The sequence below is a fragment of the Molossus molossus genome, unplaced genomic scaffold (genome assembly GCF_014108415.1).
Source record: "Molossus molossus isolate mMolMol1 unplaced genomic scaffold, mMolMol1.p scaffold_m16_p_20, whole genome shotgun sequence".
Lineage (NCBI taxonomy): Eukaryota > Metazoa > Chordata > Mammalia > Chiroptera > Molossidae > Molossus > Molossus molossus.
Window position 1 is genome coordinate 52,339,896 of NW_023425356.1, and position 20,508 is coordinate 52,360,403.

General features: G+C 56.4%; 1 protein-coding gene across 2 annotated transcripts; it reads left to right on the plus strand.

Moving 5' to 3' along the window:
• Positions 1-9,456: 9,456 nt before the first annotated feature.
• TADA1 (transcriptional adaptor 1) lies at positions 9,457-20,508 on the plus strand. Of its 2 annotated transcripts, none has more exons than XM_036273500.1 (8): positions 9,457-9,585; positions 12,657-12,748; positions 12,990-13,055; positions 13,860-13,957; positions 15,382-15,591; positions 17,452-17,603; positions 18,703-18,865; positions 19,221-20,508. In XM_036273500.1, exons 1-8 carry the CDS (start codon positions 9,512-9,514, stop codon positions 19,371-19,373), a joined length of 1,008 nt encoding a protein of 335 aa, XP_036129393.1. In that variant the 5' UTR covers positions 9,457-9,511; the 3' UTR covers positions 19,374-20,508. The 2 variants fall into 2 exon arrangements, with proteins under 2 accessions (XP_036129393.1, XP_036129394.1); XM_036273501.1 differs by having other exon boundaries at positions 9,562-9,585; positions 15,387-15,591.

A 20,508-nucleotide genomic window follows, 5' to 3' on the forward strand; every position in this document is an offset into this window, starting at 1 on the left:
AAAGGGACACATCGAGTGGCTGCCACCCACACAACCCAACCAGGGCCGGAGACAAACTGCAACCGAGGTACGTGCCCTTAGCGGGAACCGAACCCGGGTCTCTCTGGACCGCAGGCCGATGCTCTAACCGCTGAGCCAAACTGGCCAGGGCTCCTTACATTTTGTTCACATCTCAGGGCAGCACCAATGTCCTCTCCCCAGCTCATTTTGTTTTCTTTCCAGAGATGGTCAGTCTCTAGAGAGATTATATGCTGACTTCTGTTTGGCACTGTTCTTATAAAAGGCCTTTGCTCAACAGGAAGGGTGATGCCGCCCCCCACGCCCCACAGCCCCTCGGTGTGGGCGCCCTGGTCCAGGCAGCTGGCTTCTCCCGTTCCTTCACGCCAGGGAGACAGCCACCGTCACCTTCCTCTGCAGCGGTGATGTTGCCACGTGCCTCCTCCTCTTCTAAGTTCCGCAGACCTGGGGACCCTGGGCCTCCCTCTGCGCCTCCCCACTCTTCCGCCGAGCAGGAAAGGAGGTGCACCCTGCCGCACCTCCTCGTGTGAAGGGGAGTGCCGTGCACCGCGCGTGGCCCCTCTGGCCTGGCACCTCTGTGCTCTCTCCTCCCGGGAGGGCGCACGTGGGTGGCTCCCTCAGCCTCTGGGCTGCAGACCACAGCTGCATTCTCTCCCATGGTCCCTGGAAACCCTGCCTCTGGGAGTCATCTGTCCCTCAGAGCCCTCGTCTGCCTCACAGTCTTTACGTGTAGTGGCATGTGGCATCGGTCACGGGAAGCCAGAACTGTGCCACCTTAACCCACGAATGCTTGATAAGATACTTGTTGACCCAAAAATACTGTACATGCTCTGGAAAGTGTGTGTGTATATATGTGTGTGTGTGACTTTTACATTATATTTATATTTTCACATCATATGGCAAGGAGGGGGAGGATGGAGAGAAGTGTTTCAGCTCACGGAATGGTCACCGTGGCAACAGGAGCCTGAATCATCTCTATGGCGACACGGCGCTTGGAAGCAGGATGAGCGGGATTGGAGTCTGTCGGGGCGGGCTCTGAGAGAGGTAAAGAGCTAAGTCACAGATGTCCCGCAACGCGCTGGTTCTTGCTCAGCTGAGGGGATCACCTCGCTTTCCCCTGGGGTCTGCTTCGGGGACGCTAGAGACCAAACGGTTCGACAACACAGATGAAGACGCGCACAAGTGTTCTTCGGTCATCACTGCGCATGAATGCACCAGCCAGGGACAGCCAGGCCACGACCCAGGATGGCATGCCCCACATATAAAGTGTCCTGGTGTCCTGCCCTCTGAGCCCCAGGCTGCTGGCTTGTCGGGACACTGTTCCCTGCAGAGCCGTCGAGACTTCTGCACCTCACGTAAGGCCAGAGAGAGACTTACACATGGGTGGGAGTGGGGCCTGCTTTTAGGGGACATTTGACCAAGGCTTGAGCTACGTACTCAAACTACAGCGGGGCCTCGGATAGCACCGTTTTGTTCAACATCGTTTTGTTACAATGTTGCTGAGATGCAAAGACCTAAACTCTTGTTCATGCCAGTTCGCGTATGGTAAAATCAGTTTCTTTATACATAATTTCATCTTGGTTCCAAGAACCTAGGACAAGGGTGGAGTTACTGCATTTGATTCTAGCTGACATGCCATGCGGTGGGCTTTGCCTGCTCCTTGGCACAGGTGAGGTCACATGATCACAGTGTTTAGGTAATGATGCCTCTGCGCCCTCACACAGAACCTCCAGCCTCACATTCAAGGGTTCTAGGGCCTTGGACAGTCTTGGGGACAGAGGGGCTCGTGGTCACGGCTCCTGCGTGCTGACCCCCTCCACGCCCAGCCACCTGTCAGCCTCAACAAGGCTCCTTTTTTTATCCTCACCCGAGGACATTTTTCCATTTTTCTGTTCAGACAGAGTGGGAGGGAGAGAGAGTGAGAGAAACATCGACGCGAAAGGGACACATCGAGTGGCTGCTACCTGCACGACCAACCAGGGCCGGGGACAAACTGCAACTGAGGTACGTGCCCTTAGCGGGAACCGAACCCGGGTCTCTCTGGACCACAGGCTGATGCTCCAACCGCTGAGCCAAACTGGCCAGGGCAACAAGGCTCTTTACCTGTCCGCCCAGACTCGTTCCTGAGCCGCAGGGCACAGCTCAAACCAGGTTTACCCTCTGGGGAAACTGTTCTTAAAGCTCAAGGATAACCACAGAGAGGGGGGTCACCAGGTAAGACGTGTCCTCCTAGGAAACTGCCCTGCAGTCCAAGGCCCACGTCCCCGCGGCCCGCAGCTGGGGCGGTGCCCACAGAGCTCCTACCTCCTGGGCTACGGGTGGACTCGGGGAAGTGATGTGGGGGCGCAGGACAGCTGTCACTGCTGACCGGGCCTGCCGGGAAGGTGACCTCACAGTGGGCTTTCTGCTCGCTCTCTCCTGCCACTGCTGCGGGGCAGGGAAGCTGTGCCTTCCCACCCGAGCTCCCCAGCTCCCGATTGTTCCCCAATACAGCGAGTCAGCACTTTCCTCCTGTAGGTGGCAACCCGTCTGGAATCTGGCAGGGATTTTGAGCCCGCCGCCAGGAACCTTCGGGCGGCCTGATGCCCACTGGAGTGGGCACTGTCCCCTGCTGTTCCTGGAGGGCCTGGGAACGCTCACCACTGGACGGGCCCCTTCTAATCCGCCAGAAAAAGGCGCTTGGGTCCAGTGGCCACCTGCGCACCCGGCCCGCGGCGCCCTGGACGCAGGACGAGGGCGCATCGCCCCCTGGTGGCGGCCGCGCAGACGGCAGCCGCCGAGGCAGAGCTGCGCGCCCGGGCGGCCTCTCTTCCTCCGGGGCTGCGAGGACCCGCGGGGCATCTTCGCTCCGCTTCTGAGACAGCTGCCTGCTGCTGTGCGCGGCACCGCCCCGACCCGCGGAAAGAGCCCTCCCCGAAGCCGCCTACCGCCCCTTTCCAGCAGGAGGCGGCATGTGCAATCCGGGGCGCACGGCGCGGGGACCTCGGTCTCCCGGGGCTGCCCCAGGGTCGGCGCTGGCTCCAAGGTCCTCCTGCGGGACCTGGGCCGTCCGGCCGCCAGAGCTGCTGGGTTCCCAAACCTCAGGGAGCCTAGGACGCACGTGGGTCCCCGCCCGCGAGATTCCACGTGGGCCGAGGGCCGCCGCCCCGGGGCTGCCGGGATGGGGGTCCACTCTCTCTGCGCAGAAACTGCGGGGGCCACTCTGGAGCGCCCGGGCGGGCACACTTCCGGGAGCTGGGCCTACACGTCCAGGCCGGGGACCGCTGGAGCTGCCCAAAGGAGGCCGGGCACCCACACTGGCTTGCAAATCCAAGAACCCAAACCGCCCTTAGAAGTGGCGGGAAAGCTGGGGCCCAAATTAGAGCCCCGCAGCCCCGCCCTTCCTTCACCACGCGGCCCGTGAGTTTTCTCTGGAATCAAGTCCCCGACAACTAGGCCAGCAGTGAGGGCCATTCTTTGAGGCGTCAGGAAGTTGTAACTGGGTCTTGTGTCCACTGATATGCGAAGGGAGGTGCCGTTCATCCCCAGGCTGCCCGTCCACCCACCGGAACCGCCGGGCAGCAAATCCAGCATGGGCCACACCCAGCGCCTTTGAAAACCCCGAGGAAACGGACACAGAAAAACACATCGATTAGCAAAAGTAACTCAAGGAAAAAACAAGACACCAGATAACCAAGGAACTGAATTGGATAAAATTTTTAAATCTGTCCTCTTCCCCACCAAAGCCGGCTCAGAGGGACTCATGAAGAACTGTCTCAAACTTTCAGAGAACAGAGAAGTCCCCTCTCCTTCTTAAACATTGTTTCCGGGAACAGAAAACGTGGGAAAGTTCCCCTAACTCATTTCATGATGAGAATGTTCACACCCAGACAAGGACTGCACTCACAATCTTTGGATTAATATCACTTAACGACCATAGATGCAAAAACCCTAAACACTATGATCAAATCAAAGACAGCAGTGTATTGTTAAAATGCACTGGGCACTGGCCAGTTTGGCTCAGTGATTAGCGCATCAGCCTGTGGACCAGAGAGTCCCTGGTTCAGTTCCCGCTAAGGGCACGCACCTCAGTTGCAGTTTGTCCCCGGCCCAGTTGGGGTCGTGTGGGTGGTGACCACTCGAAGTGTCTCTCTCACATCAATGTTTCTCTCTCTTTTCCTCCCTCTGTCCCTCCAGGTCTATCTGAAGATAAATGCAAAAATGTCCTAGGGTGAGGATAAAAAAAGAGAAAAAAGCATCAGAACCAAGGGGGATTTATCCCAGAAATAGACGAGTGAAAAACCTGGTCCTCTGAATAGATGCAGAAACGCATCTGCACACTAGGTGCGAGTTCGTGGTGAAACTCTCAGCGAACTAGCAGGAACGGGCACCTTTCCAAGGGTCCCGCCCGTGGCGTACTTACTGGTGAGATGTGAGGAGTCAGGGCCCGGGCAAAGGTGCCCCGCCCTGTATTAGTGGGTCTGACCTTGAGCTGTTCAATCTGGTTGCCATTAGCTACTAGCCAGAGGTGGGTTTTCAAGTTTCAATTTCATTCAAGATTCAGCTCCTGAGTGTCAAGTGCTCACGGCGGCCGTATGTGGCTACGGTGTTGACTTTACTACGGGCCTGGCACTTACATGTTACAGTTGAATCTTTACGACAACAGTGAGAGCTGTTATCCCCACCCTGCAGATGTGGACACTGGGGCAGTGATGAAGTCCCTGGCCCAGAGCCAACGAGCCAGGACAGGAACAGCCAGGATGCAGACCTCAGACCAGGTGGCCCAGCCTGCCCTGTTCTGCCTCGTTTCCCCTCCAGTGTGCCAACCAAACAAATGAGATAACGTAACAGAGAGGGAAGGAACAGACAAAAAGATGTCTTTACAAGGACACCGCAACTTTTCTTAATGAGGCACGAATCGAACAAAAGACATGCAGGACAGCTCCTTCCTGGAGTGAGCCCTGGCTCCGCCCACTGGCTGTCCCCCCAGGGCAGATGCCACAGCCTCCAGCAGGTGGCCAGGAGGCGCCTTCTGTACAGCTGTGACCCCAGGCAGCGATCACCTCCTGGAATTCAAACAAGGAGCCCTGCTGAACCTTCTCAAACTCGCCTGTGGTGTCCCCTCCTCCCGGGGGTGACGTGTGTAGCTCATCTCCGTCCAGCACGGTCTCTGTATGTCAACGGTAACCTCAGTGACCGCGTCTGTTTCAAATCTCCACCTGCCCCAAGAGCCGGAGCTCGCTGCTGTGCTTGGCCTCCGGCACCACAGGACACTTTCAGCACCTCGGAGAAGCTCTCGTCCACCTTCTGAGCGGGTGCCAGAGGCTCGGACATGTTTTCCAACTTTCCATGTGGCTGGCTGCTTCCCGAGGTTTGAAGGGAGTCCTCTCCGATGTGTCGCAAGGACTGTTTTTTGAAAAATTTAAAGGACAGCCCCCTAAACACCTCCGATATTAGGCCCCGGGCTAACGTCATCTTTAATAGGTGCTCTTTGAGCCCTCGGCCCTGGAGCTGCAGGCGGCTGTTCTCACTGCGGTCACGGAAGCCGGGCTTCACTGGGCTCCTGGAGCGAGCAGGGGAAACCGAACCTGAGGCGCTGCCTCTGACATCTGCACCGGAACCCCCGGGGGACCCCGGGCTGTGCGCACAGGGGGCGTCTCCTCTGGTCCTCAGGGGCTAATTCCTGGCCCAGCTCTGCCCCGAATTCTCCCCTCGCAGAACAGCAACCCCTGCAGCATCTCCAGTCTGTCGACCGTCCTAACTCTAAACCTTTAGTTGTAATGACACTTACACCCCCTCCTCTAACTGGGGAAAGCAAAATGAAAACTGCTATAGGATACTTTTTAAAATAGATTTTAAAAACTAGACTAAGTTAATCTTTGCAAAGTTATTTACATTTTACAACGTAGATGTACTGTACAGTTGATGGCTTCTCATTATCTTCCATCTACAAATCCAGGGAAAATACTTTCATCACATCCATTATAACCACACAGGCAAAACATGGTTAAAAACAGTGCTCACTTTCCAGAGTTCTTGGATTGCTTAGGTGTCATTCATCCCCCAGAATCCCTGCTGCCTTCCAGTTCTGAGTCCTAGCATGGGGGGGGGGGGGGGCGTGAACTCCCTGTGGGATTGTCAGGGACTGAATTTGCACCCCCCCCCCCAGTTCCCGAGTTGTTAACCCCCAGTGTGGCTGTGTTTGGCCTATTTGGAGATGGGGCCCCCGAGAAAGCCAAGGTTAAATTAGGTCCTAAGGGTGGGGTCCTGGTCCTTCAGGGTTAGTGTCCTTCCAACCAGAGACGACAGAGAGTGCCCCGGCCACCGTGCACGAAGGAAAGGCCAGGCGAGGATAGTGAGGTGGCTGTCTGTAAGCCAGAGAGGCCTGCCCAGAAACCACACGGCTGCCACCTTCATCTCGAACTGCCAGCCTCCGGAACTGTGAGCAAATAAACTGCTGCCGTTAAAGCCACCGGCCTGTGGCACTTTGTCCCAGCATCCTCAGTGAACCAAGGGCAGCTGACTCGTCAACAACAGGGGGTTAGGGACACTCCCCCTCTGCGGGCACAAACCTGTGTTTACATTTTGACGCTACACTCGGCCCTTCAAATACCTGGATTCAGCCAACTGCACATTGAAAACTGCACTTTTTTTTTTTTTTCCTCACCCGAGGATATTTTTCCATTTTTTGTACAGATAGAGCGGGAGGGAGAGAGAGGAAGGGAGAGAGAGAGAGAAACATCGACGTGAAGGGACACATCGAGTGGCTGCCACCCGCACGACCCACCAGGGCCGGGGACAAACTGCAACCGAGGTACGTGCCCTTAGCGGGAACCGAACCCGGGTCTCTCCGGACCGCAGGCCGACGCTCTAACCGCTGAGCCAAACCGGCCAGGGCGAAAACTGCACTTTTGATCCCTGGCTGGGCATCGGCGGTTGGCAGTGTGAAAACACTGTTTTCCGCCCGTGGTTGGTTGAATCTGCAGATGCGAAGCCGGAGGATACGAAGGGCCAGCTGTCTTGACTGGAAAGAGTCCCTGTGTAAGTGGACAGGCAGTTCAAACCCGTGCTGTTCGACTGCACTTCGACGCTTCAGAAGGCCGTGAGCTGGGCCCAGGAACACAACTGCGCTTCACTCGAACTTTTCCATGTGAGCCCGCGCAGCGTCCACATCCAGAAACGTTATTCTGAGAAGGCTGCACGGCTTCACCAGACGGACCACGGGCCCCATAAATAAGGCCCGAAAAAGATTCGGAACCAACCTACCTCCTCTGGCGGTCATAACACAAATCCGTGTGGGTTCCGGGCAACGTGCCTCTCCGATTGTTTTCCACCATAAGTCTTACGAGGCCCTAATACAATCTAGTCTACATCCTTTCACTATATTAAAACCTGTGCATCCACACAGATAGAGAGGAGGAAGAATGTTTATAGAGTGGTCTAGCATAGTTAATTCTGGCAGACACGTATGCTGAGTGTGAGGCACTACAGAACACGGTGTCCCCACAGATGTGTAACACAAGCAGAGCTGCTGAGCCTGTCGGGGAAACAACTCCCCTTCGCTCCAGGGTCTGGGGAAGAAGGCCGATGAGCCGATGCCAATAATCGGAGTTAAATCAATCAACACTTTTCTGCTGTGTTAGGCCGTGGTTTATAAATAGGTCTAAAGAACCTAAATATACTCTCTGGGAGAAACGACAACAATAGTCACCAAACTGAGACATCTCACAACTCCGACACCCAATCCTACTGCCCCAAACACCGGTGCTCCATAAGATACAGAACTGGGAAGAACTAATCAGCCAGGGCCAAGCTTTTAGGGGATATGTAAGTAAAACAGCCATATGAAAATGAACATTTGGGATGGTTTTCCTTTGCACAGTGTTTGTACACAACTATATTTATAACCTTAAATGAGGACAAGCTTTATGTATAACGTGTATTACTGTGTTTCTAACAAAATAAAAGCAATCAATCCACAGCCAGGAAACAGGCTACCGTGTACCTCCTATCTGTGGGGTATTTCATATGCTGGCATTAAAATTAGGATTAAAGCCCTGGCCGGTTTGGCTCAGTGGTTAGAGCGTCCGCCTGCGGTCTGAAGAGACCCGGGTTCGGTTCCCGCTAAGGGCACGTACCTTGGTTGCAGTTTGTCCCCGGCCCTGGTTGGTCGTGCGGGTGGCAGCCACTCGATGTGTCCCTTTCACATCGATGTTTACCTCTCTCTCTCTTTCTCTCTCTCCCTCCCACTCTGTCTGTACAAAAAATGGAAAAATGTCCTCGGATGAGGATAAAAAAAAAAAAATTAGGATTAAAAAGACAATGTAATGCCAGAGGAAAACATTTATATTATTATATTTAGTTAAAAAAGAAAAACCCACCAAGATTCACAACTGAAGCTAGGGTGTGATCCTAAATTATGAGGAGTGGGGGAGAAATCTGTTAAAAGAGTTTGGGCGGACAGTAAAAGATTTTTTCTTTCTTCCTTCTTTTCCTCTGTGCGTTTCTTCCCGTGTCCACACTCCCTACGTTGGCTCAGCGAATTCTACCATTTTTCTGCAGCTGAGCAAACAGGAGTAAATCGCAGGTCCTGTCCTCATGGAACTTACCTCCCTGTCGGAGAAGGCGTGAAACGAACAAGGTATTTCAACTACACGGCGTATTGTTGTAACCCAGGAGAGTCATCCTCACTCAGACATCAAGTAATTTTGAATATTAGGAGCTTTATTACCTGCGCAGGGACTGCAGCCAACCTACACAGAGGAGAACTGCAGCCCCGAGCTCAGGGGGAGGGTTGCTTATATAAGACAGGGGTTACTCAAAAGTTTAGCAGAGCAAGCAAGCTGCATGTCCAGAAGCAGATATCAGCAGTTAGTAACTGCACAAGTTGTTTATTTTCTATTTCTTAACATTTACTAGACCTTAGCCTTGAAGGTCTCATTGCCCCGTCTGGCATCTCCTGATTAGTTAAGCTCATGGTCAATACCCTTGTGGTCATGGCTGATGCATACCTTCCTCTTCAAGAATTTTTGCAAAAACAACTCGGGCTCAAGGAACCCAGGGGAGGTTCCTTCTTCTAGCAGATGGAGAATTACTGGGTTATAACAGTATCAGATGGGTGCCCGGCGGAAAACGAAGCAAAGAAGAGAATGAGGTGGACGCTGCACTCTGTGACCTGCGGGTCAGACACGCAGCCGAGAGGACTGGGCCACAGTCCCAGCCTGGGAGCCAGGTGGCCGACGGAGAGGGCGGGACGCGCCAGTCCAGCAGGTGGCGCTGCCGCCGCGGCGCGCGGAGCGACCACGTGATCCGGGGGCGGGGCCAGGACGGGGGCGCGTTCGGCGGGCTTGGCTCCGCCCTTTCTCCGCGGACAGGCGGGCGGGCGGAGCCAACAACCAAACCGACGTCCTGTGAGCGTCGGGGGGCGGGGCCTCCGGCGCGAGGCCGCCGCCGCCTTGGTCTTTCGGTTGCGAGTCGCGGCGGCCGAGCCTGCGGTCGGGCCGAGCCGGGAGCAATGGCGACCTTTGTGAGCGAGCTGGAGGCGGCCAAGAAGAACCTGAGCGAGGCCCTGGGGGACAACGTGAAACAGTAAGCGCCGCCCGCGGCCCCCGCGCGGGGCTCCCGGGCCGCCGAGCCGCCGGCCTGGCAGCCTGGCACCGCGGGCGGCGGGGCCTCTGCGCCGGGCGGGCCCCGGGCCTCCCGCGCTGCCGGCCGGGCCTCCCTGCCTCCGCGGCGCCGGGACCCCGCCCGGGCGGGGCGGGCCCGGTGGAGGCGCCCAGGAGGGCTTCCTGGAGACGGAGGCGCCGTCGGGACAGCGTGCACGGCCGCCTCGGAGGCGGACAGACCCTCCGGGGGCGTCGCGGTAGCGGGCGCCCCAACACCCTCAGCGCCCCGGGGGTGGTGTCCTCAGCCTCGCGGCAGAGGCGAGCCAGGTGCAGGTGTTCCCATCCGACAGCGAGGTCCAGGTCCCGGGAGGGCGGCAGCTCCAGCCGGACGGTCATCAGCAGGAGGGGTCCCTCGCCTCTGCTTCCGGGCCCCTGACACCTGCCGGCTGGGTGCAAAGGGCCCCGCAGGTGCCCAGCCACACCTTCCCCAGGGACCCCGGGGACCGAGGACACCGCGGGCCCGATGCTGGATGCACGAGTGTAACATCCACCCTTTTCCGCCAAGGCCCAGGCCGCGGGATGTCACAGTAGGAACCTCTGAGATGCTGGGGACTCCCGTGGGTCCCCAGGGGAGTGTCTCGTTCAAACAGGTGCTCCGTTTGGGATGGCTGGGTCCTGTGTTACTGGTTTTCTCCGGGTGCCTCTAGTGCTCCCTGGGCTGACCCACTTCCACCGTCACCATCACCCTCATCCTCACAGAGGCTGGTGTTATTGGGGAAAACAGCCGTCTGGCTATGGGTGTCCAGCAAGTCAACACACAGGGACCAGGACCAGAGAGTTGTCCAGCTCTTGGTAGCCAGTTTGGGCGCGAAAGTTCGCCACGGGAGACGGCCGAGCGTCCCTGCGGACCTTGTCTTGGTTCTGAGCCATGATGGGCCCGATGTGCATCTGTCCGCACGTTCCTTGTACGCGCGTGACACGGAGCTTCTCCATCAGGATGTCTTTCTGGCATGACTGGCCTCTTGTTGGATAGAAGAGGAGGGGAAAGAGCGTTATTTCATTTCCTTATCTCTCAGCAGTGTCCACTGTTGGGACGGCATCAGTGCTGAGCGTGGGCCGTCAGGTGAAAAGGGTGGCCAGCTCTCCCGGCTGAACACGGTGGGCTGTGGACTGAAGGGGCCTTAGGCCACTTGAAGACGCCATTAAGGCTGTGGGTTTTCTCCTGAAAAAAAAAAAAAAGTGCCCACAAAGCCAAAGCTTTGGCTGCGACTACTACATCCACGGCCGGTTACATGCAGAGATCACACTGAGATGCCCGGGAACGGGAGGAAGCCCTGGTTGGGGCACAGTGAGGCAGAGAGGGCATTAAACCATATGGGTGAGAAAACTCCACTTTTCTTCCTGTTAGGAACCCAAATGAGCATTAGAAAGTAAACAGGCATGAACTGAAAGTGATTGTGAGACCAAACCAAGTAATTTTTAATCCCGGTTCATGAACCAGGAGCCACTTCCGTAAGCACCGAAACAAGGGGCGTGGATGTGAAAACTCGTGTGTTTTACTCCTGTGTCTCACGATGTTCTGTTAGGAGCAGAAGAACCTCTTCTTTCTCTACCAGCCGACTTGCTATTTCGATCATTAGCGGTTGGTTTTCACTTTAAAAACCACTAAGTTTCTGATAATCCCCCCGTATTTTCTTGGGCGGTGAGCTGTTTTAGAAACCAGCTCCTTCAAGCCGGCAGTGTGGCTCAGTGGACTGAGAGGTCCCGGTTCAATTCCCCATCAGGGCACATGCCTGGGTTTCAGACTTGATCCCCAGTGTGGGGTGTGCAGGAGGCAGCCAGCCGATCGATTTTCTCTCATATCGATATTTGTATCTGTCCCTTCCTCTCTAAAAAAATCAATAAAAGCATATTTAAAAAGTAGAAAAAAACCCCCAACTACTTCAGCCCATTAGATTCAAGCTGGACTCCATTTGAAAGGAAAGTGGCCAACCAGAAGCAGTATTAATGGCCACACCCAACCCATAAAACACACACATTTTAAAATGTAAATCTTTTTTGAAATTGAAGTATAATTGACAGATTACATTAGTTTCGGGTGCACAATATAATGATTCGGTATTTGTAAGTACTGCAAAGTGATCATCAAAATCTACTTAAGCCCTGGCCAGTGTGGCTCAGCGGTTAGAGCATGGCCCGCAGACCAGAGAGTCCCGGGTTCAGTTCCCGCTAAGGGCATGTGCCTCAGTTGCAGTGCGTCCCTGGCCCCTGTTGGGGTCGTGTGGGTGGCAGCCACTTGATGTGTGTCTCTCACATCGATGTTTCTCCCTTCCTTCCTTCCTCTCTCCCTCCAGCTCTATCTGAAGATAAATGCAAAAAATATCCTCGGGTGAGGATAAAAATAAATAAATAAATAAATCTACTTAATATCTGTCACCATACATAGTTAAAAGTGGTTTTTTTCTTGTGATAAGAACTTTTAAGATCTCTCTTGGAAACGTTCAGAGACGCAGCAGAGCCTTAACTAGCGCCGAGCTCCAGTGCCGGCTTCTGGGGAGGGCCCTGAGGAGGTGGCCGTGAGGGGTGGGCTCGGGAGTCTGCCGAGTACTTGTGAGTCCCTTTCAGGGAGGACTTTCCTTCCTTTCTCTTCCGGTGGCACCCTGACTGCCCGGCACAGCAGTCTGCTGGGGAGCCACAAGATGCCACAGACAGGATCTGCGGATCCCGCTGTAGAGGCTGGAGGTCTGACGTCTGAGGCCTCTGCTCTTCGCTTGTAGATGGTCGTTGTCTCCTGCCTCTGTCTCAGTCTCTGATCTACTTCTTATCGGGACACCAGTCACATTGGATTAGGCCCACCCTGAGAACTCCATTTGAACTGATTACCTCTTTAAAGACCCTGTCTCCAAATACAGTCACATTCTGGGGTGGGGAGCGAGGGGCTCAGCCCCTCGCACTGGGGAGCGTGACACGTGCTTCCCTGGGAGGTGGGGTGTGGTGGATGAACTTGCGAAGGAGGCAGAGCCTGTGAGCCTGAATGTGTTTCTGCCTCTGCAGGTACTGGGCCAACTTAAAGCTGTGGTTCAAGCAGAAGATCAGCAAGGAAGAGTTTGACCTTGAAGCTCACAGACTTCTCACGCAGGACAATGGTGAGAGGGCTGCAGGGGCCTCTCCTCTGCTGGGGTCCCCAGATCTGCAGTAAATTCAGGTCTTTTCACTCAGAAAACTAAGTTTGCTCTTAGTGGTATGCAAGGCCATTGTAAGTGATGTGGACATTTAAAAGGAAGGGTACAGAGTGGCAGAGCAGGGGATCCCAGACCCTTGGGGCGGACCAGACCGTGCTTTCCCCGCGGGTGAGCGGAGTGTGACCTGCGTCCCCTTCCCTTCCAGTGCATTCTCACAACGAGTTCCTCCTGGCCATCCTCACGCGCTGCCAGATCCTGGTGTCCACGCCAGGTAAGGGAGCAGGCGGCGGGCGGCAGGAGCCGCGGCCCAGGCCGGCTCCAGCTTCCCTGACAGGCGGTGTGTGCAGGGCTCAGAGAGTGTCTGTGTAGGTGCAGGTTCTCACAGCCTTGTCCAGGCAGGTGCTCTCCCGGGACTCACGTCCACGTGGGTCTTGACTCCCCACCCCGTGGATTTTTGACGCTGGAGTCCTGAGGAGCAGGCAGGGGCTGGGTGGCCAGGACGCAGAGTGAGAGCCGGGCAGGAGGCAGCGGGATCCGCAGATGGAGGGGTGGGGGTCACAGCGCAGTGAGGGCACCTGGGCTTGCACGCGAGGTCTCCACTGAGGCATCAGCACCCGGAAGGGGGTGGAGCTTCCGCAGGTGGGCTCGGCGAGTATGGGTGGGAAGCAGAAGTGGTGGCCACAGCCCGTGGGGGTGGGAGAGGCTCCGTCCCACTCCCACCCTGCGGGGTAGGTGGAAACGCCCACCGCTGGGCCCTCCTGTTGGGGAATGTCAGTGGGACAGGCCATCTTGAACTGAAACCCTGCTCTGCGTTGTAACACGGCTGCAGTGAGCAGTAGCTACACGTGGAAAACAGATCGGTCTTCCTAACGGAATGATTGTGGTTACAGCTAGAAAAAAGTGTGCAGAGAACGCATGATTTTGCTTAGAGAAGTAGAAAGAGAAGATTTGAATTAAAGTATTGATTATTTACATGACTTGAGCATCCCATACTTCTTTTTAGCCCAAAATGAAAACAAACTTAGCAGCTCCCAGTGTCGTTACTGCCTCTGACGGTTACCACTTCCTGTCCTAGAGGGGGCTGGTCCCCTGCCCTGGTCCGGTGGCTCCGCAGCCAAGCCCGGGAAGCCGAAGGGGAGGAAGAAGCTGTCTTCCGTGCGTCAGAAATTTGATGTAGGTTGTTGTTCAGCGGATCCGGTCACGGCTGGCTTACATTTCTAAATGAACATTGCGTTACTGGTAATAGAGTTGGGAAAGGGAGCAACGAGCAGGGGAAAGTCGTTACTGTTTGTGAACTGCTGAGGTCTTCAAAGTGCATGTTCAGGCTTATGTCTGTGTCCTTTCCCCTCTGACATTTCCCAGAGTGACCTGTCCCACTGTCCGGGAGGCCTGCAGGCCTCTGCAGGAGGCGTCGGGCAGCGCCCAGCCAGCCTGCGCCTCCGGGGTGGCAGAGGAGGCCCAAAGGCATTCGGCTGTACAGTGTGTTCGCGGTCTGGAGTAACTCTCCCCGTCTATATCTGGGGAACGTTTCCCAAAGCATCCCCTTACAGATTTGTCTTAGTCCTCACCTGAGGATATTTTTCTGTTTATTTCAGATAGAGTGTGAGGGAAGGAGAGAGAGAGAACATCAATGTGAGAGGAACACATTGACTGGTTGCCTCCTGCACAACCCTGACCAGGGCCGGGAATGAACCGCAACCGAGGTACATGCCCTTGACCAGAATCGAACCCACAACTCATTGCTCCTTGGGCCAACACTCTACTACTGAGTCAAACGGGCAGGGCCCCTTTATGGATTTTGACTGGGTATTGATAGCTCTATGGATTAACATCAACACATATTTCCTTCTACCTCTGCTCTGTGTTTTATGTCAATAATAATTGGATCTGGAGGCTTTGGTACCCGAGGGAGGCATACTTGGTTCAAACAGACATGTTTGATGTAAAATGCAGTTTTTTAACCTGGAAACTGGGAACTCAACAAGTGTTCATTTCTAATACAGACTTCAAACATGTTCATTACAAAGTGTCATACTTTGGGCTGAAACAAAAGCTACCAGGGGCATGTCTCCGCTGATGATAGAGTCCCCGAGACTGCTGAGACTAGGAGTGGGAAAAGATGGAGAAAAACAATTTTAAATAATCAGTATGATAACGCCTTCGAGTCTGTGTTGAGAGTTGTAAGCGGAAGACAGTAGTAACTAGTCACGTAACAAGGCATTACCTCGGAGCATTTGCTGCTGGGTCAGTGCCTTGGTTAGCGGGACTGCTTGGGGCTAACCCGCAGGGTGACCACATTCTGCACGCTCAGAACCGCTGGCCCCAGCGTGCCCGCGTGCTCTCCTGGTGTGGATGTGCTTTGAGCCTCCTCCTCCTCCCTGCATTGTTGTCAGCGCAGACACATCTGTGATTACTGAGATACTGGTTACTGAATAACCTGCTGTGTGTGACTGCTCGTTCCCGACGCGCTACGCCCTTGGTGTGTAACCCCGTGGCACGGCGCTGGTGGCGGTGGGCTGCCGGTCCAGGGCGTGGGTCCCCGTGCGTCGCGTGCCTCGCCACTGCAGTGAGTAACTTGGAAGAGTTCTCTCACTCAGCACAGATTCCAGCCGCAGAACCCCCTCTCGGGAGCCCAGCAGTTCGTGGCAAAGGACCCCCAAGATGACGACGACCTGAAACTGTGCTCGCACACGATGATGCTGCCCACGCGGGGTCAGCTGGAAGGGAGGATGATCGTGACGGCCTACGAGCACGGCCTGGACAACGTCACGGAGGAGGCTGTCTCGGCTGTGGTCTACGCCGTGGAGGTCGGTGTGCCGCGGCAGCCTCGCGGGCTGCGTGGGACGAGTCTGTGTGTGGTCGGAAGTCACTGCTGCAGTGGCAGACCCCGCGTGTCACTCTGATCTCTGATTTGTCATCGTTCACTTTGTTGTCTTCTGGGGAGACACGCATCACACCCCGAAAAGTGTCCTCACTTAACAGATGAAGCTTTCCAAGGGGCTGCTTGTGTGTGATCCGTGTGGTTTTCAGGGACAAGAAGGAGACGGGGAAGCCTATGGATTGACGTCACGGGGTGGCTGTGCCCTGGCGCTTGGGGAGTGAGGCTTGGCATCTGGCTGGGTGCCGGTCTCAGGGGCTTCCCTCCTCCACGGGGTTTCCGTTCATTCCCATCCACATGCATTGTGTTCTGCAGGGGACACTGGGCCACCTCTCAGTTCTCTGGGCCTCCCTTTCCTCACCTGTACCCCAAAGATAGTACGTTACGAACATTAACTGAATTCCACGTGGGGAAGTTGCAGCCTGCACCAGGAAGTGCTGGTGGGAGGTGCTCCTGCTGGTGTGGCGGCAGCATCCCTGACCCCGCAGCAGCCCTGACCCCACAGCAGCAGCCCTGACCCCACAGCATCCCTGACCCCGCAGCATCCCTGACCCCGCAGCGTCCCTGACCCCGCAGCATCCCTGACCCCGCAGCAGCAGCCCTGACCCCGCAGCAGCCCTGACCCCGCAGCAGCCCTGACCCCACAGCAGCAGCCCTGACCCCACAGCAGCATCCCTGACCCCGCAGCATCCCTGACCCCGCAGCGTCCCTGACCTCACAGCAGCATCCCTGACCCCTCAGCATCCCTGACCCCACAGCAGCAGCCCTGACCCCGCAGCAGCCCTGACCCCGCAGCAGCCCTGACCCCACAGCAGCAGCCCTGACCCCACAGCAGCATCCCTGACCCCGCAGCATCCCTGACCCCGCAGCGTCCCTGACCTCACAGCAGCATCCCTGACCCCTCAGCATCCCTGACCCCACAGCAGCAGCCCTGACCCCGCAGCAGCCCTGACCCCACAGCAGCAGCCCTGACCCCACAGCAGCAGCCCTGACCCCACAGCAGCAGCCCTGACCCCACAGCAGCATCCCTGACCCCGCAGCATCCCTGACCCCGCAGCGTCCCTGACCTCACAGCAGCATCCCTGACCCCTCAGCATCCCTGACCCCACAGCAGCAGCCCTGACCCCGCAGCAGCCCTGACCCCACAGCAGCAGCCCTGACCCCACAGCAGCAGCCCTCACCCCGCAGCAGCAGCCCTCACCCCGCAGCAGCAGCCCTCACCCCGCAGCAACAGGCCAGCCCAGGTGTGCTGTCACCTTCTCCAGCCCTCTCACACCCCTGGCTCTAATGGAGGTGTCGTGTGTGTCCTACGCATCTGTTGTGTGTGTGCTTCTCGGAGAGCCAAGCTTCCTCTCGTGGAAGGAGCTCGGTGACGTGGCTCTGTAACCAAGAAGTCCCAGATCCTGCAACTTTTTGTCCCATTTTAAGGTGGGCTGCCTCTTTTTTTAAAAAAATTCTTCACTTATTTTTGTGCTTTTATTTAAAGCTATTTGCAAATCATCTTTGAGAGAGAAGAACCAGTTTAGAGATATAAAACCTTTTCAAGTGAATTCCCTGTAAACAAGCCCATCTGAACTGGAACTAGGTAAAACGCGCAGCTCCCTCTTCCCTGCACCCTCCCTGCCCGCGGGCTCCGCTCCACAGTGAACAGGCACTTGGTCCGGCGCGTGCCAGCCGGTCCCCGTCTCCACCCACCAAGTACCTGTGAACATGAGCAGGTTAGTGAAGTTTTAGGATTTGCTTGCAAACGGGACTTCGTGCTATTTTTCTTTCTTTCTTGTTTTTACAGAATCACCTTAAAGATATATTGGCATCGGTCGTGTCGAGAAGAAAAGCGTACCGGTTACGTGATGGTCACTTTAAATATGCCTTTGGCAGCAATGTGACCCCACAGCCGTACCTGAAGAATAGCGTCGTGGTGTACAACAGCTTAATAGAAAGGTACTGCGTGTCTGTGGGTCCGCCGTCCTTTCCCCATGGTCGCACGGCTGTGGGAGGACCGCTGGTAAATAACCAGGTTTGCGTGTCCGAGTCTAAGGTGCCCCGCAGAGCGTACGGTTTTACTTTCTTGTGTCCCCTTGTGTGGTGACTAGTGAATTGTTTTGACACTTCACACTGGGAGTGAAGCTGCAGTTTGGCTGCTGCGTGTGGCGTGAGTAAGTGTCCCTCACTCTCAGGCTCCCGCGGGGCAGCCCCTACCTGGTGGTGGAGGGGACCCCTTTTCATTCGGAGGTGTGGCCGCTAGGTCAGGGCCAGGTTTCCGGGGGCGGTGAGCGGCTCTGCCTCTGCGGCTGTAGCTCGAAGGAGTGGCCTGTGCAGGCATCACTCTGCTCCCGGTGCCCACTCTGCGGTGCTGAGTTCTGGGCACAGGGTCCCTCCCCTGCCAGGCGTCAGAGCCCGTCCCTGAGGGGAGTGGCCCAGGGCTCCTGTTCAGATGGGAGTGTTTCTGGAACTGGGCTGCCTGGGCCTGGACGGCATCCACGCCCAGGCCTACGCGCCCGTCCTCCACCTCACCCGCTCGCGTGGCTGCACCGCCTTGTGCCCGTCACCGTGGCAGGGGTTCTGCCCTGTGTTATGGCACAAGAACTGCCCCACTTCCCGCGGAGTGTAGCGGGCCCACTTGGGTTCATCCCCCTGCACCTCTGCCGCGGCCTCCTGCGTTGGCCACGTGTTCTCGCGTGTTCTTCCTGATCCCGTTTCTCCAGTAGCTTCCGCCGTCCCCTCCGAGGCGGTGTTTTCATCCTCATGTCCCTTGACTTAAGGTCTGTTTTTCCAGTGGAAGCTCTGTGAGCGCAGGGAATAGTTTTTTTGGCTTTGTGTCCGGAGTGCAGTAAATATTTTAACATGGGGGGTGAACAGTCGCTCGGCGTTGCCTCCTGCCTGCCGGACAGGCTGCTCTAAGCGCGACGATCCCAACTCTTCGCGCATCACGAGCCAGAAGTGGTGGTTCCCACCCGTCCAGGCCCCTGGCGAGCTGTCGGCAGCCGTGTGTCCCGCACCCGGCTCCCCGTGGTGCCGCATGTTTCTGCTCTGCTTTCAGCCCTCCAGCCTTCCCTGCTCCCTGTATCGGCCAGAACCCGGCTTCCCACCCGCACCCCGATGACGCTGAGCAGCAGGCCGCGCTCCTGCTGGCCTGCTCCGGGGACACCCTCCCCGCGTCTCTGCCCCCCGTCAACATGTACGACCTGTTCGAGGCTCTGCAGGTAACACGTGGCTCCGTGGTTTCCCTAGATGCCGGGCGGCCTGAGGCATTCAGCTCCCCCGCCTCCTGGCCAGTTCCAGTCGGACTGTTTGCTGTCAGAGCTCCTCATCCCCCCCCCAGATCCTGACTTCTCCCCACCCCCACCTCCCCAGCGAGAGAGAAGGAAAAACCCTGTTCCCTATTCCTGTTTCGGAACCTTGTTATTTCCTGCTTTCTAGTTAGCTGGCTTGGGATCTCCTAGGTTCTGGCTTCGAGTTTATGGGTCCGTGGGTCTCGTGTGTGTTCTGTGGATGGCTTCCACGCGCTGCAGAAGTCAGTATCCTGAGTGTCACTGAGACGTGCTCATCTGACCCCAGGTGCACAGGGAAGTCATCCCCACGCACACCGTGTACGCCCTCAACGTGGAGAGGGTCATCACGAAGCTCTGGCACCCCAACCACGAGGAGCTGCAGCAGGACGAGGTGCACCGGCAGCGCCTGGCTGCCAAGGAGGGGCTGCTGCTCTGCTGAGGGGCGCAGGCGTCGTGACTGAGCACTGACCGTCCCGGGGCCACACCTCCAGGCTGCAGTGCGTCGTGTACATATGGCCTTTCCTATGGAAATGTGGCATCAGCACGTTGTGTGTCGCTGCTGTGGAGCCGTGAACAGAACTCTGACTGGGCGAGGGACCCTTCCCCGTGGACGTGTCCCGCAGCGCGGGCGCTGATAAAGCTCCTGCTGTGGGGACCATCAGGCCCGAGGTTCAGGCTCCTGTGGTCTTCACGTCAGGAGGGTGACATCCTAGAACAAAGACGCTTCATCCCCGTGACCTGCAGGACATCTGTGCTGTGACATACACCCTGTACCTGGCAGGCTGGAGTGTCTGCCTTTCTTCTGAACTGTCTTGGGACTTGGTGGAAGTGACCTGCAGTGTTAGAATCACATACCTCCTTCAGTGGCCAGTTTCGTTTTAACAGATGCGGCCGCACCCTGCAAAGCCAGGACCACTCCAGGGGCAGCCCTGCTCAGAAAGGCTGTGTTGGGACACCACACACCCTGGGAGCGTCACTGGCTACTCGGAAAAGGTCTCCTCGCAACTCATGTCTCCTTTGCAGTCAGTGTGCGCAGACTGGCAGGTCACCCAGGCGTCTTCCTGCAGTTTCCAGAAGCCACGTGAACAGCTGCAGGTCCTAGGAGACGTGTCTGTCCTCTCAGGTGACGGAGTGAGAATAACGTACCTTTGCAGTGTTACTGGTCGCCCGGTTCGTCCTTCTGCAGATGTGTTGCTTTGTACTTGAGATGGTGTTTGTTGGTGGTTGTGCAGTTGACCCCTGAACAATGTGGGTGTTAGGGGCCCCGGCCCCTGACACAGTTGAAAATTCACTTAAAAACTTGTGACTCCCCAAAACTTAGCTGTCCCTCAGTATTCTCGGGGGATTGGCTCCAGGACCCCCAGATCCAAAACCAGATGATCTTAGACAGGTGTTCACTGAGGGAAGCTGTGTGGGCCCGTGAGGTTCCCACCACGTTCAGGGTCAGAACGGGGTTCTGGGGGGTTAGTGATACATGTACAAATATGTACAGATGGGTACCTGGGACTGTGTATTTGATTTTGTACCTTAAATGTGATGAATAAAGCTTTTTGGGAGAAAACGGTGTCTACTGA